Raw genomic sequence first — 13,994 nt, forward strand, 5'->3', positions numbered from 1 at the left:
CATAATTTTTACAAAAGCCAAATCCATAATCCCTAACCTGTCACTCTTGTCTATTTCTCCATATTCCCTATACTCTTTGAATACATAAGAATTTTACATAACTGTAATTACAGTAAATGAAATTTTATTCTGATTTTCACTATTAGTTATTCAGTCCTCATAATAATAATGATTGTATAATATGATATAATTTACTAAGTTGTTTCCCTATTATTGTAAATTTATATCATTTCAACATTTAACATTGTCATAACACTGTGAAGAATAAACTGGTCCATATATCGTTTCCTTTGTTTTTAATTATTTCCTTAAGGAAATTCTCAGGACTTAGATAAATGTGTCAAAGGATATGAACATTTGTTTAGGTTCCTGGTACATATTAGCATATTGTTTTGAAAACATTGCAATAATGTATAATGTCAATAACATTTGGAATATTATAAAAATTTTTATATGTTCTTGTTTATCTTAGTATTTTGTTGTTATTTATATCCTTTGTCCATTTTTCAATTGAGCTATTGCTATCTTTTCCTCATAAATTCGTGTGAATTCCTTACGTATTATAGATCTTGGCACTTTACTATATCTGGTGAAAATATTTCCCCCTGTTTATTGTTTTCTTCTCTTTTTAGAATAATGAGTGTTCACTCTGGATCTGATTGGAAATGTTCAAAAGACTTATAGAACATTTAGCATTTTCTGAGTTATATGTCCTTACACAGGAAGAATAATTTTTATTTTGTATCAAGAAACATGTTAAGCACTACGTGGAAACTTCTAAAATGCAGAACAGTGGCATAAATATGCCAAGTGAGGTCAAATGAATTATGTATGACACATAACATCTCTAACCCCTTATTATATCATACAGTGGTTGGGTGGGGTTCCATGACCAAGTTATTTTTTCTTTCAAATGTGTTTTGTCTCTTTGTGTCCACTTACCTTTTCTTAAAAAGAAAACACTAAATCTTGGAGAAGTTTTATTAGCAATTATTATTTAGCAAGAAAAAAACCCCACCAAAATTTGGAGAGGTTCAAAGTAATGTTATATACGTATCATTTACATTACTTTATTTATATATGTTACTTATATAATGTGCACTTGAAAAAAAAGATAAAAGTTGCTGAAGAACTGATTAAGTAAAGGAGGAAGGGAAAATAAGGCTAGGAGCCAGGGATGAGAATACGACCCAAGAAAAATAGTCTTGTATTTTTGCTAGAAGTGGGCCACACCTGAGACCATAAGCTTCCTACCAGCCAACATGAATAGGGAAACATGATCACACATGTATCTCTTAACAGTTAAACAAAAATTTCTTTGCGAAAACACAATTATTCCAACAATATGTGAAGTTGGCATTAAATTTCTTTGAAAATGTCCATTGTGTATATTAGCAAATCAGATGGCAAACTGAATGAACAGAGACCAAGGTGGGATCTTATTACATTTGAAAACTCAGCGTGTTCACATCCATGCCTGTCACTTTGCTAAGTGCATATGCTAGAAAGGCATGTGTAATCAATGTTACTCCGAAGTTACACAATATTATGTGTACACAAAGACACAAATTTAATACACCACAGGAACCTTCAGTATCACAAGTGGATCGCTGAAGAATGTTTTTTGTTTTATTCTTCTAATACTGGTTTTCCTTAATTTTGGCTGTTAGAATTAATTTCATTTTGTTCGTTTGCTTAGATAGAGGCTTGTCTTTTTTTTCTTATTTTTAAATTAACTTTATTGATGTAAAATTCATACACAATAAAATACACTCATTTAAAGTGTACAATTAGATAAGTTTTAACAAATATTTACACCTGTGAAACACTGCCCCAAAGAAGATTAAGAATATTTCCATCACCCCATAACATGCCTTTGTGGGCCTTCCCAGTTAAACAATTCCCCTATTCCTAGCCCTAGGCAACCACTGATGTGTTTTCTCTCACCAGCTATTAGTTCTGCCTGTTCCAGAATATCATATGAATGGAATCATACAGTAAGTCCTCTTTTGAGTGTGGTTTATCTCACTCAGGCTGTTTTTGAGGTTCATATATATTGTGTGTCTCGGCTGTTAGTTTCTTTTTATTGCTGAGTAGTATTCGTTTATTTGGCTATACTACGTGCATAATTTATTTATGCATGTGCCAGTTGATAGGCCTTTGGTTTCCAGGTTTTGACTATTATGAATAAAATTACTATGAACGTTCTTTTTTTTTTTTTTTTGAGACAGAGTCTTGCTTTGTTGCTCGGGCTAGAGTGAGTGCCGTGGCGTCAGCCTAGCTCACAGCAACCTCAAACTCCCGGGCTTATGCAATCCTACTGCCTCAGCCTCCCGAGTAGTTGGGACTACAGGCATGCGCCACCATGCCCAGCTAATTTTTTCTATATGTAGTTTTTAGTTGGCTAGATAATTTCTTTCTATTTTTAGTAGAGACAGGGGTCTCGTTCTTGCTCAGGCTGGTCTCGAACTCCTGAGCTCAAACAATCCACCCGCCTCGGCCTCCCAGAGTGCTAGGATTACAGGCGTGAGCCACCGCGCCTGGCCCAACATTCATGTATAGGTCTTTTTGCGGACTTGTGATTTCTTTTCTCTAGAAATATGTAGTGAAATTATTGGGTCATAGAGTAAGTATATATTTAACTTTATAAGAAACTGCCAAACAGTTTTCTAAAGTGATTGTGCCATTTTATAATCCCCAAAATATATGAAAGTTTGGAGTTAATTTTTAAAGTCTTGATTTGTGAATTATTTCAGAAAGTGAAAATAAGTTATGTCTTCTTTATAAGGTATTGATCATATTTCTGAAAAATTTCATTGGTGAAAATATTAGCCCTTTATTTTAACAAAAAAGCAAAAAGCAAAACAGTGGTATGATCTAATGCTTCTATCTCTTACAAATTATTTCTCATAGAACTATAGTTCAATTATTATCTGTATTTTTCTTCCAGTGGAGCTTTGGTACACGTGGAAGTATGACCTTTATAATTTGCTGAACTTTGATATAAGCTACTATGAAACCATGACATAATAATGAAGACTTTTGGACCTTTGTAATAACAAAAAATATTTTTTTTTCTGGCCCCATACTCATTAGGCAATAGCAGAGTAGGGAAACATTCTGGATGGGGAGTTGTGGTGTTAGCCACAAGTTATGTGACTCAGGGCAAGACGTTTGCCTCTCTGGGCCTAATAACCTAAGGCCCTATCTCTGCAAAGGAACTGGCAAGACTAGGTGAACTCTAAATTCCCTACCATCTCTAAAATTTTGTGACTCTAACTGCCAGCTGAAATTATTCTTAAATTAACTTAAAATAGTTTTTCCACCTAAGTAATGCATGAGTATATTTTCCTTAAAAACAAACAAAACAATACATTAGAACGTTCCAGATAGAGCTCAAGTCCTCTTTGACCATTACTACCAAATCTAGGCCCCACTTCTCTTCAGGGTTAACCACTGTAATGAGCTTTGTGTGTATCCCTCCAGACTTTGACAAATATGCATGTATGAAATTATACACCCATAGAAACTCATAGTCTTGTCTGTGTACGTTTTTCTTTACATAAATGCTATAAGGAACGGTGCCAGTGGTCCCTAAGACCACCCTGATTTGGTTATTCACTAGGAGCATTCATAAGACTCAGCACAGAGCCATATTCATAGCTGTGATTTATTACAAAAGGATCAATCGTAAACAAAACAAGCAAAGGGAAAAGTGGTGTGGGGAGAAGTGCAGAGGAAACCAGAGCAAGCTGCCAAGACTTCTGTGGAATCACACAGGATGCACTTAATTCCTCCAGCAACAAACTGTGACAACGTGTCTAATATTGGCTACCAGGAAAGCTCATAGGAGCTTCAGTACTGAGGTGTTTGTTTTTTTTTTTTGCTGGGGAGCTGCTTGCACAGGTACCAACTGCTTGGCATGTACCAAAATTCCAGACTCCCGGAAACCATAAAGCACATTGTTCAGCATAAACCACATTGTTTGTACAAACAGTTTAGACACAGTGCACAATTCTCATCAAAGAATGGTGAGAACACTCCCGAAATCCAGTTTCCCAGATACCAGCCAAGGGCCAAACTTGCAAGCAGGTCTTTCTGTGGATTTCTAGCAGTCCTAGGCTGCTATGTTAACTCTTTTCTGAACAGTAATTTTCTAAAACTTGTTTTTGGTAGTCAACAAAATGTTTTTGAGATCTAACTGTATGGATGTGTTTCTTGTAATTGCTCTATAGTCTTTCACTTGAAAATAAAACAATGGGAATGTTCTCATGTCCAAGGGTTTCTCTGGTACACTAGAAATGGAATTGTTGGGTCATAAGGCATTTTAGATGTTGGTGGGTACTGCTACATCACCCTTTAAATAGTTTGTATCAATTGAAGCCCCCATAGCAAAGTATAAATGTCTATTTTGCCACACCCTTTTCCACAAAGTGTTATGAAACTTTTTTCTTTTTATCAAACATATGTGAGAAATGGCATCTCTGTGTGGTTTTACTTTGCATCTTTTATTAGGTGTGTGACTTTATTGCAAAAGCTTTTTGAGAATGCTCTGTTTAATTATGCATTTATATTGAGGCACTAAACACAGGATCATTGGCATAAATATTAGATTAGTGATGTGAGTGCTTCCAAATACCCAGAATTTGATTTTATCTCTGACGTGCATGATTCCTAGAGTCTGGCAATTAGGCTTCTTAAAAGAGCTGCGCAAAGCCACTCTTGATCACATGAAAAGTTGTAATACCTCTTTGCACATCTTGTGCCATTTGTATTAGTCTACTAGCCATAACAAAATACCAGACTGGGTGGCTTAAACACCAGAAATTTATTTTCCCATAGTTGTGGTGGCTGGAAGTCTAAGACCAAAATGTCTTTTGAGGGCTCTCTCCTTGGCTTGCAGATGGCTGCCTGCTTGTGTCCTCACATTGTCTCTCCTCTGTGTACACTCATTCCTGGTACCTCTGTGTGTCCTGTCTTTTCTTCTTCTAAGGACACCAGTCATAGTGAGTAAAAACCCACCCTAACGGCCTCGACTTAATGACCTCTTGAGAGGCCTTATCTCTAAATAAGTCACATTCTGATGTACTGGGGTTTGGGAATTCAAGATATGAATTTTAGGGGACAGGGTACAATTCAGCCCATAACAGCAGTCCTTTTTCAACCTAAACTCTGACAGGTAACTCAGCACAGTGGTGACTTAGCACTGTCTCCAGGGGACATAAATGAAGAAAAGTGAGTGATTTCAAATTACTCAGATAAAATCTTACACTGCTAGGGAGCTAGGAACTCACCAGAGAGCTGCTTCCTTTTTCTGGAAGCTTGCCCTATAAAGTGGCAGGAAACTTAGTTTTCATTCTTTTATTCAATAAATATGTATTGAATACCTAGGAGGTACCGGCCTCCAAGGATACAAAATCTAGGAGAACTGCCTTCAGGAGCAATTACCCTAAAGAAAGGTTGAATGTAGAGCCCCAGGGTAAGGCAAAAACATTTTAGGGTCTTCATGCCGTGCAGCTGCTGTAACAGGTTGAAGTATTTTGCTTAGCTGGTGCTAACAATCCCTCACTCAGAGGTACACAGTAGGAATATCATTCCTTTCTCCTTCTCCATTATCTTTGCATGGGGTGGCAGCTTGCTTTGTTCACACAAGCAGATCTTTATGTTTGGCTAGTGGAGGTGAGGCTGAGCTGACCAGCTGACCCGTTTGGTCCTCACGATTTCCCTTCTGTTTGTAATTCTCTTACTTAGCTGACTGCTGCCACAACAGAGGGGATTCTGAGGGCGGTACATAACTTACTTGAAATTTTCACCCTAGGAGATATGCCCATACTTTCTTTGGTTCCTCTGAGGGTAGATGAGATGACTGAAATTTTCAAAATAATTTGAGAATTATTTTTATACTAACTGCTAAAGGAGAACATGATGAAACAGATTTTATCTAACTTGTTTACAGGACTCATAGTCTCTGTCCTGTTTCCCACGCAGTCTGCAAATCCCCCATTTTCAATCTTAGGGTTCTCTCCCTTCTCCTTTTGAGGAGTTTTAGCCACACAGACCTTTGGGGAGAAAGAGCAGGTGGTAAGTGGGTTGACTACCTCTCTTAAAACCACAGTTTAACTTAAGCCTTCTTCAGATGAATCATGGGAAGTAAACTTCAAACTGCAGAGCCTCTTATCTCCCCTTGCTACAGGCTGTGTCAAAGGTATTCCACTGCTTCTCCCTCCTTCACATATTTCCAACTTTCATATTCTGTACTACCATTAAGTGGTATTTTCTGATTCAAGACTATTCTCAGCGTTCATTTAAACCTCAAATACCTGGATGTAGGACAGAAGTTCAGGTGAGCATGAATTTCAATTTACTGGTTTAGTACCTTTGTAAGCTCCATACAGAAAAGAGAGTAAGATGTTTGCTGACTAGCAGCACTTTACAGGTGTGATTACTTATAGAATACCTATAACAATCTTCTTAATGGCATGTTTGGTGCTTATTTCCAAGAAGTATGCCTATAAATGCTTAGTGATAATCATATGATAACTTAGCCTTTTGGCTTCACTAACAAAAGGCAGCAGTAACTAAAATCAGTGTCTGCACACACAGTGGAAGAAATTATGTTTTTGGTAAGGCAGGTAAGTGGTTCAATTCCGGTTATGGCTCTGTGGCCAGTTATCACCTACATTTATTGGGAGATTAAGTACAGAGATGTGTGTCAGCTTTGACTTGAGGAATCACCACAACCTGTGGTAGCTGGGAACAAGTTTTAATATTAAACAAGACTTTTGATTGCTTGGGGGTGAAGGATGAGGGAATTACAACATAAAGAACCTCAAGTTGCTTTCAGAGTCCATGAGCCCCAGCCCCTCCACAGGCCAGCCTATGGGTGCCTCTCTTCCTAGCTTGCAGCTGACCACAATGTAACAGGGGCCAGTTTATTTCTCCTAAATGGAAGGACTCTTGGGTTCCCCCTCACTGGGGGTCTAGAAAGGGGACATTCATCCTATTCCAGGCCAAGGCTCCTTACCTCTGGCCTCAGGGTTTAACCTCTTTTTAGGAACATTAACATTGGTATATTCACTGCCTTCAGGGAATATTTTACTTCTGCCCATATGGGTGTGGTTTTACCCAATCCCAAACCATCTCAAAGGCATTGGAATACTATCAGACAGCAGTGCATTTCCCCAAACTATATTACTCAGTTTTAAACAACAAGCAATGAACCACATTCTCTAGAGAAAAACGAGGAACTCTTCTTCGTAACTTCTGTAGTCCTGTGCTCCCCAATCCCTGCAAACAATTACTCAAAGGGCAATACAGCGGTTGGAAAACACAAATCAGAGGCAAATAGCATTCTAAACTCACATATTTTCACTCTAAAACAGAATTTTCAGAGACTTCTAACTGAAAAGATCACACTATTTAAGTACTAAAAAAAATGACTTCTCTTCCTAAAAAACTTGAATTTACTTTACTCCAGGTCCTTCACTTCAGTGAACCACTTGGGGACCAGGTAGGATCAAAATGCTTTATGTAAGTTTTTTCGGATTGGCCGGCGCCAGAGAAAGACAGACGAGCAGAGTTGAAAGGGATAGGTAAAGAGGCTTTATTGGAGTGCTCCCGAGTGAGGGTTACAGGTCCCAAGAGAGGGGGGCCCGGGCAAGGTTCTCAGATCCCAGGAGAGAGAGGGGCCTGAGAAGTTGCATTGCCCAGAAGTCTGAGTGGGTTTTTACATGTTTTTAGGGCTGGGGGCTGGGGGCTGGGGTTCTCTTTGGCGGGAAGATTTTGGTGCGAAGAGAAATTTCTTTGTTGCAGTTTTAGGCAGGTATTGAGAAATAGGAGGGGCTGGTGGTATGTGTGGACTCCAGGAACCCAAACCCTTATCAGGGTAACCATCCAGGTGTGGCTATTCTTTAACTTAGCTGGGCCTTGCAGGCGTCGTTCTCCGCAGGTCAGGTCGGTCTCCTAGGCCTCTTCTTTTTCAATTAGGGAGGGGAGAGGGTGCCCGCCACCAGCCTTACACTTTACCTATCTGCTTAGTCTCCACCCTAGAAGTGACAAAGATTCATTGCTTGGCCAAACTTTAGTCAGGCTCCTGAACCTTCTCTCCTAGCCCATTTGTGCACTTCCTTGCAAAATCCAGTTTTAGCATAAAACAAAACAAAACAAAACAACAACAAAAAAAACCCCGTCCTCCATATCTGATCAGGTTCCTCATCCTCCCCCGTCTTCAGCGGTCCCCAAACTTTTTGGCAACAGGGACCATTTTCATGAAGACAATTTTTTCCACAGCCCTGGGGGGGGGGGGGGAATGGTTTGGGGATAATTCAAGCACATTACATTTATTGTGCACTTTATTTCTATTATTAGTACATTGTAATATATTGTAATATATAAAATGAAATAATTATACAACTCACCATAGGTTGGGGACCCCTGCCTAGGTGACTTCTGATCACCCAGGCCTATCTTCAGCTAGAATTCTGTTGGCTCAGTTTGGCCAGAATCCCTCTTGCCCCTTACGCTTCCTCTTAGTGATTTATCAACCACTGACCAACCCCGTTCCTTGGTTATAAATTCCCACTTGCCCATACTGTATTGGGATCTCAGCAGGTAATGGAGAAGAAGAGTATTCAGGGCAAGCTCAAATGCCTTATCCTCCAAAAAACATTTCTGGAGTCCTTAGCCTAATTTCCCAGCCCTTAATACAGTTGCAGATTTGTCCTGTCTCAAAGATGCTGTCGGTCGTATGTTCGCTTGGAAACTCCGTGCTCACAAACTGATTCATTCCCACACCAGGCATAGTGCTTGGCAAAGCGTACGCACGTGATAATGAATGAATGGATTTGTAGAAGGAAAGCGGGAAAAGAACTACAATGGTCACAAAATGAGAACAACACCCACTTTAACTTGGACAGACTTATTCTCAACCAGCTCTCAAAAAGGTCTAGCACAGCACACTATGCCCCGCCCACAGGCGAGAGACCGAAACAACACGCTTTCAGGAAAACGGGAAGTCCTGGTCCCGCCCCGCGCATGCGTGCACTGGTTCACCTCGCACTTTCTACATCCGGTCATCCAGTGAGAAAGCAGGACTGAGCGGCCGCGTAGCCCGGCGCGCGCTAGCCCCGCGCCCCATGCCTCCGCGCATGCGTTGTGGGTTGGCTCGCGCTCAGTGAGGCGGGGCGAAAAGACCGATTTTTTTTTTTTTTTTTTTCTTTGCTCCCGCCTCTCTTCCCTCGCCTGCCACGTACTGGGCCTCAGCTCTCGCTCGGCTTGTTGGGTCCGTGCGATTGGTCCGGGCCCGCGCGAGCCTGCGAGCGAGGTGCGGCGGCCGCGGAGGGCAATAGAGCAGGCCGTGACCGTAGCCTCCCCGGGACGCCCCAGAGGCCGGCAGCGGCTGCTTCGTATCGGCTTGGTCGGTGGAGACCCGCAGAGGGGCGGCGGCGGCGGCGGTGGCGGCGGCCTTGGCTAGCCGGTACGGCCGCTGGAGACGGGGGCGCGGCTGCTCTTTCTGAGAGAAGGCCGGGAGACCAGGAAGCTGGAACAGACAGGCGCCGGGCGGGTGGGGTCGGAGGCGCTGTGGTAGGGGGTTGGCTGAGGAGGAGGAGAGAGAGGGGGAAGGCCGGTGGGGCTTCGCGTGGGGGAGGGGAGACCGCGGAGGGGGAGGGGAGACAGGGAGCGGCCGCTGGCCACTGTGGCAGAGAGACGGGTCGCGGGGGCTCTGGGAGGCGTTTGGGCCCGCTAGGGCCCGTGTACAGGTCTGCTTGGCCCAGGGGGTCGACCGAGAAAGGGGAGGGGGCTTGGGGTGGTCGGCCCCCAAAGGGGCGTGAAAGAGTGAGAAGGGTGGAGAGTGCTTAATCAAGTGCCGTTTGGAGGCCCAACCCGGTTTTATGGTGATGATTCTAGTTAACTTTTTAAGAGTTTGCATTGCTGGGTAGTATACTAAGTATTTTAGATGTATGATCTCAATCATCACAAGGACCTATCCAAATTCAGATATTATTCCCATTTTGAATATAATGAAAATGAACCTTCAAGAAGGACTTAAGGTCACATAGTAGTGCGAATCTTTACCATCTTGCTTCACTGCCTCTGGTCAGGCAGGATTTGAGGCCTCTTGCATTCTTTGGAATAATCAAGGGTTGACTCAGCTTAGGATGTCTTGAAGGGAACTGCCACCCTCAGGAGATACCTAAGCCACAGCCTCTCTGATTTTGAGCAGGATCTTCCCTTCAGGGTTAATGGAGCCGGAAGTTTGGCTACCGAACGTAGAACCTGGTTCAGGAGGGCAGGCTTTTTACGTGACCTTGGGCAGGTCGGTTTATTCCCAGTGTGGAGAAAAGCGTTCCTGTTGGAGGGTTATATAAATTAGTGGCCGATTCATTTCTTAACTTCGGAGGGGATGGGGCAAGAACAAGGTAGGAGAAGAAATTGCTGTAGGAATCTCACCAGCATTTCTAGGAACTAGTTATTCATACCAGTCTCTACCTTGTTATAGAAAATGAGAAGCAGAATTCTCTTATATGAAGGGGATGAGATTTCACTTGAAAGGAAAATTTTTTTGCACACTTAGTTTTGTGCTACTTGTGTGTTTACCCTGAGAAGATAACTGTACAAATGGGGACAGCTTTAGGAAAGAAGTACTAGTTCCTGGCCACGGAGAGTTTACAATCAATGGGAAACACCAAAAGTGAATTTGCAGGCAAACATGGCAGATACAGTATATGTGACTCAAGTTTTTATATCTGAGCAACGACCCCCTCCACAGTCAAAAGGACATACCATCAATTATATTTGATGTTGGAATTTTCTCATAATTAGGAGTATGATGTGGGGTGTCACTTCTAGCTACATAAAAAAGGTACAGTCTGAGGGTCTGACTTAAGAACTGATCTGATATTACAGCTTTCTTCTCCAGTCCCTTTATCAGAACTTTATTATTCCCTATTTTATCTTTCATGCAAGGAACAAAAACAGTTCTTTAAGTACCTACTATATGTCAGACACTATTCTAGGTGCTTCTGGGGAATAGATAGCACCATCTTACTAAAGCTAAGCACTAGTCCCTATCTACATTATTGCTGGTTTACACATCCTGCGGGTAGGAGAATGTAACAAGTACATCGATTTATTGAAAGGTCATTATTTCTCTCAGGCTGCTGGTACAAATAAGATGAAATATTTACCATTTTGTTGAAGTAATTATACTTACGAGCTTGGCACATAGTAGGTATTTAGTAAATGTTTCCTGAATGCAGAAGGCATTGCAGAAGGTGGAGAGCTGGTTGTGTGGAGGTTTCAGTTAGTTACAGTCTTCATGAGAAGTCCATTGTGAGACTTGGCAGATAAAAATCTAACAGTGTTCTTATTTTGCATTAAGATAAGCATGGCATCCAGATCATGGAACACAGTCCACTGTGTTCTGCATTGACCTTAGAGTGTTATATTTAGTTTTAATGCTCCATTTTATTAAAGATTTATTAACATAATAAAATAATCTGTCCAGAGAATGGTGAGGAAGTCTAGAGACATTCATTTAAGGCATAGTTAGAGGAAAGGGCTTGGGACGTTTATATAAGGAATATTAGGGTACTGAGAGGTAATATGCTTGAAATGAATTAGGATTCATGAAAACTTTTTATAAGTATTTGAAGAGTTGTGTGTTGTGGGAGCAGGTGAATGCTCTCACTTGCAAAAAGGACAGAAAATAATTGTAGAGAAGTGTAATGATATTAATGAAGTAACAGATTTAAGAGAAGAAAACAGAAACCTGCCAGTAGTAAAGCATGAGGTTGAAACCAGAATGTGGCCAGTAGGAGATTGTAGGACACCTTAAACAGTCTTGAGAGAGCATTTGCTTGGGGCGGGAGGAGGAAGGAGTTGATGCTAAGGAAATGCTCAGCACTTACAGATAAACGTATTCAGGGATATCTTGGCCTTGAGAACGAGAGATATTAGCCCATTATTTGATCATAAGTATATTCTCCATTATATAGCAGCCATTTAAATTACTAGAGGCCTTAGACATTATTTTGAATTTAAGATTACAAAGTCATTACAGGATAATCATACTGAATAAGATTAAGGATTAAACTAAAACCCAAGAAGGGAAAATTCTGTGGCAGATTAGTATTTAGTGACTCTGATACTGTCTATCTTCTTTCTTAAAGTATGCAGTCTAATCAACACCCAACAAGGTGGGGCCTGGGTGGTTATGGAGTATGTAGCACAGTACTGGACAGTTTTTTACAAAGCTCGGAGAGTATCACACATTTGTTCTCTCTCTTCAAGTTCCCAAAAATAGGAAATTAGAGAAAATACTCATGAGATCTTTCTTATTTTAGAGAGAAAAATTTGAGGCTCTATTTTAGTGTTCACACATGCTTTTCTCTTCAGGGTTAGCATTTAGAGTTATAGGCTAATAGAATTTTGAAGCCATCATTTATTTCTCCCTTTGTGTAGCAACTATTAAATGACTACCATGTGCTAGGCACTCTTCTGGGCTCTGGAATACAGCAAACAAAATTGTTTACTTCCTACCTTCCAGTGGAAAAGACAATAAAATGTTAACAAATTTTTAATGTTTGTTAGTGTTAAGTGCTTTGAAGAAAAATAAAGCAGGGTCCAGAAGATAGTGACGGGAACAATTTTAAATTAGATAGTTAGGGAAGAATTCTGAGAAATTGATGTTTGAAGGGATCTGAATCATATGAGGAGTGCCAAAAGGGTTCAAAGACTAAGAGAGTATCAGGTACAAAGGCTTGAGTAGGGAGGAAGAACTTAAAGTATGGGTGTAGCAGAGGTGAGGGAAGGAGAAAAGTAGGAAATGAGATTAAATAATTGGCCAGGGGCCACAGACCAGATTATGACCTTGTAGGTCTTGCTTTTTAGATGAAAGTCCTTTGGAAGGTTTTGAGCAGAGTGACATTAGATTTTACTTAATAGGATAACTCTGATGTGTTCAGAATACAATAAAAGTGGGCAAAGGTAAAAACCAGGCAGACCAGTTAGGAGTCTTTTGTTATAATTTAGGCAAGAGATGTGGTGGCTGGGATCGAGTTATAGCAGTGAAGGTACTGAGGTGGTTGGATTCTAGAGTTATTTTAAAGGCAGTGGCATCCAGATTTTGTCTGCAGTTTGGGTGTAAGATTTGAGAAAAAGAGAGGAAACAAGATTATTTTTGTCTTGAACAACTAGAAGGAAAGAGTTGTCACTAACTGAGGTGGGAAAGACTATAGGAGAGGCAGGTTTTGGGTGGAGGATCAGGAATTTGTTTTTAAACATGTTAAATGAGAAATCTAAATGGTAATGTTAGATAAGTAGTTTAAAGCAGTAAAAAAATCTTATGCACGTAAAATAAAGTTACCTCTAGACCGTTATGGTAACACTGAAACAATGAATCTCTTTTGAAGGTCAGAATTTCTTAGATACTAGTAGTAGCTCTGTTTTCAACTTTTAAGATATGTTGTCATTTAATCATCAAAACCATTTTTATCAGTTTTTCCTTAGAGTTGTATATATAGAACATCCTGGAGTCCACCATGAATGGACAGTTGGACCTAAGTGGGAAGCTGATCATCAAAGCTCAACTTGGGGAGGATATTCGACGAATTCCTATTCATAATGAAGATATTACCTATGATGAATTAGTGCTAATGATGCAACGAGTTTTCAGAGGAAAACTTCTGAGTAATGATGAAGTAACAATAAAGTATAAAGATGAAGGTAAGAGTGTTTTGAAAGCTAGTTAAAAGTCTAAGTATTGTATATGTTATTAATATTTCATCCATTGTTATTGGACTATTTCTTTTTCTCTCTTTTTATGGTAGTTGAGTGCCTACTTTATGTAATGGGTTATTCATATAGTTAGTACAGTTCTCTTATAAGTTAAAAATAGCTAAGTGGTTTATTACTAGAAGGGAGTTTTAAGTGTTAGAACACTTTCACATTTTTACAAGCATTTTTTTCCTTTTTCTGCTCATACAATTCAGGTT

General features: G+C 40.3%; 1 protein-coding gene across 4 annotated transcripts in view; it reads left to right on the top strand.

Annotated features, from left to right (window-relative positions):
• The first annotated feature begins 9,017 nt into the window (after positions 1-9,017).
• Positions 9,018-13,994, top strand: part of TFG (trafficking from ER to golgi regulator) — a 38,363-nt gene continuing 33,386 nt past the window's right edge. For 2 of the 4 annotated variants that reach the window (XM_069472545.1, XM_069472548.1), the window contains exons 1-2: positions 9,247-9,475; positions 13,499-13,725. In XM_069472545.1, coding sequence (XP_069328646.1) covers positions 13,542-13,725 — 184 coding nt within the window. In that variant the 5' untranslated portion in view covers positions 9,247-9,475; positions 13,499-13,541. Of the gene's footprint in view, positions 9,158-9,229; positions 9,476-13,498; positions 13,726-13,994 lie in introns of those variants that run through there. The other 2 variants (XM_069472547.1, XM_069472546.1) reach the window with 2 other exon arrangements.

Source organism: Eulemur rufifrons, chromosome 7, assembly GCF_041146395.1.
Source record: "Eulemur rufifrons isolate Redbay chromosome 7, OSU_ERuf_1, whole genome shotgun sequence".
NCBI lineage: Eukaryota > Metazoa > Chordata > Mammalia > Primates > Lemuridae > Eulemur > Eulemur rufifrons.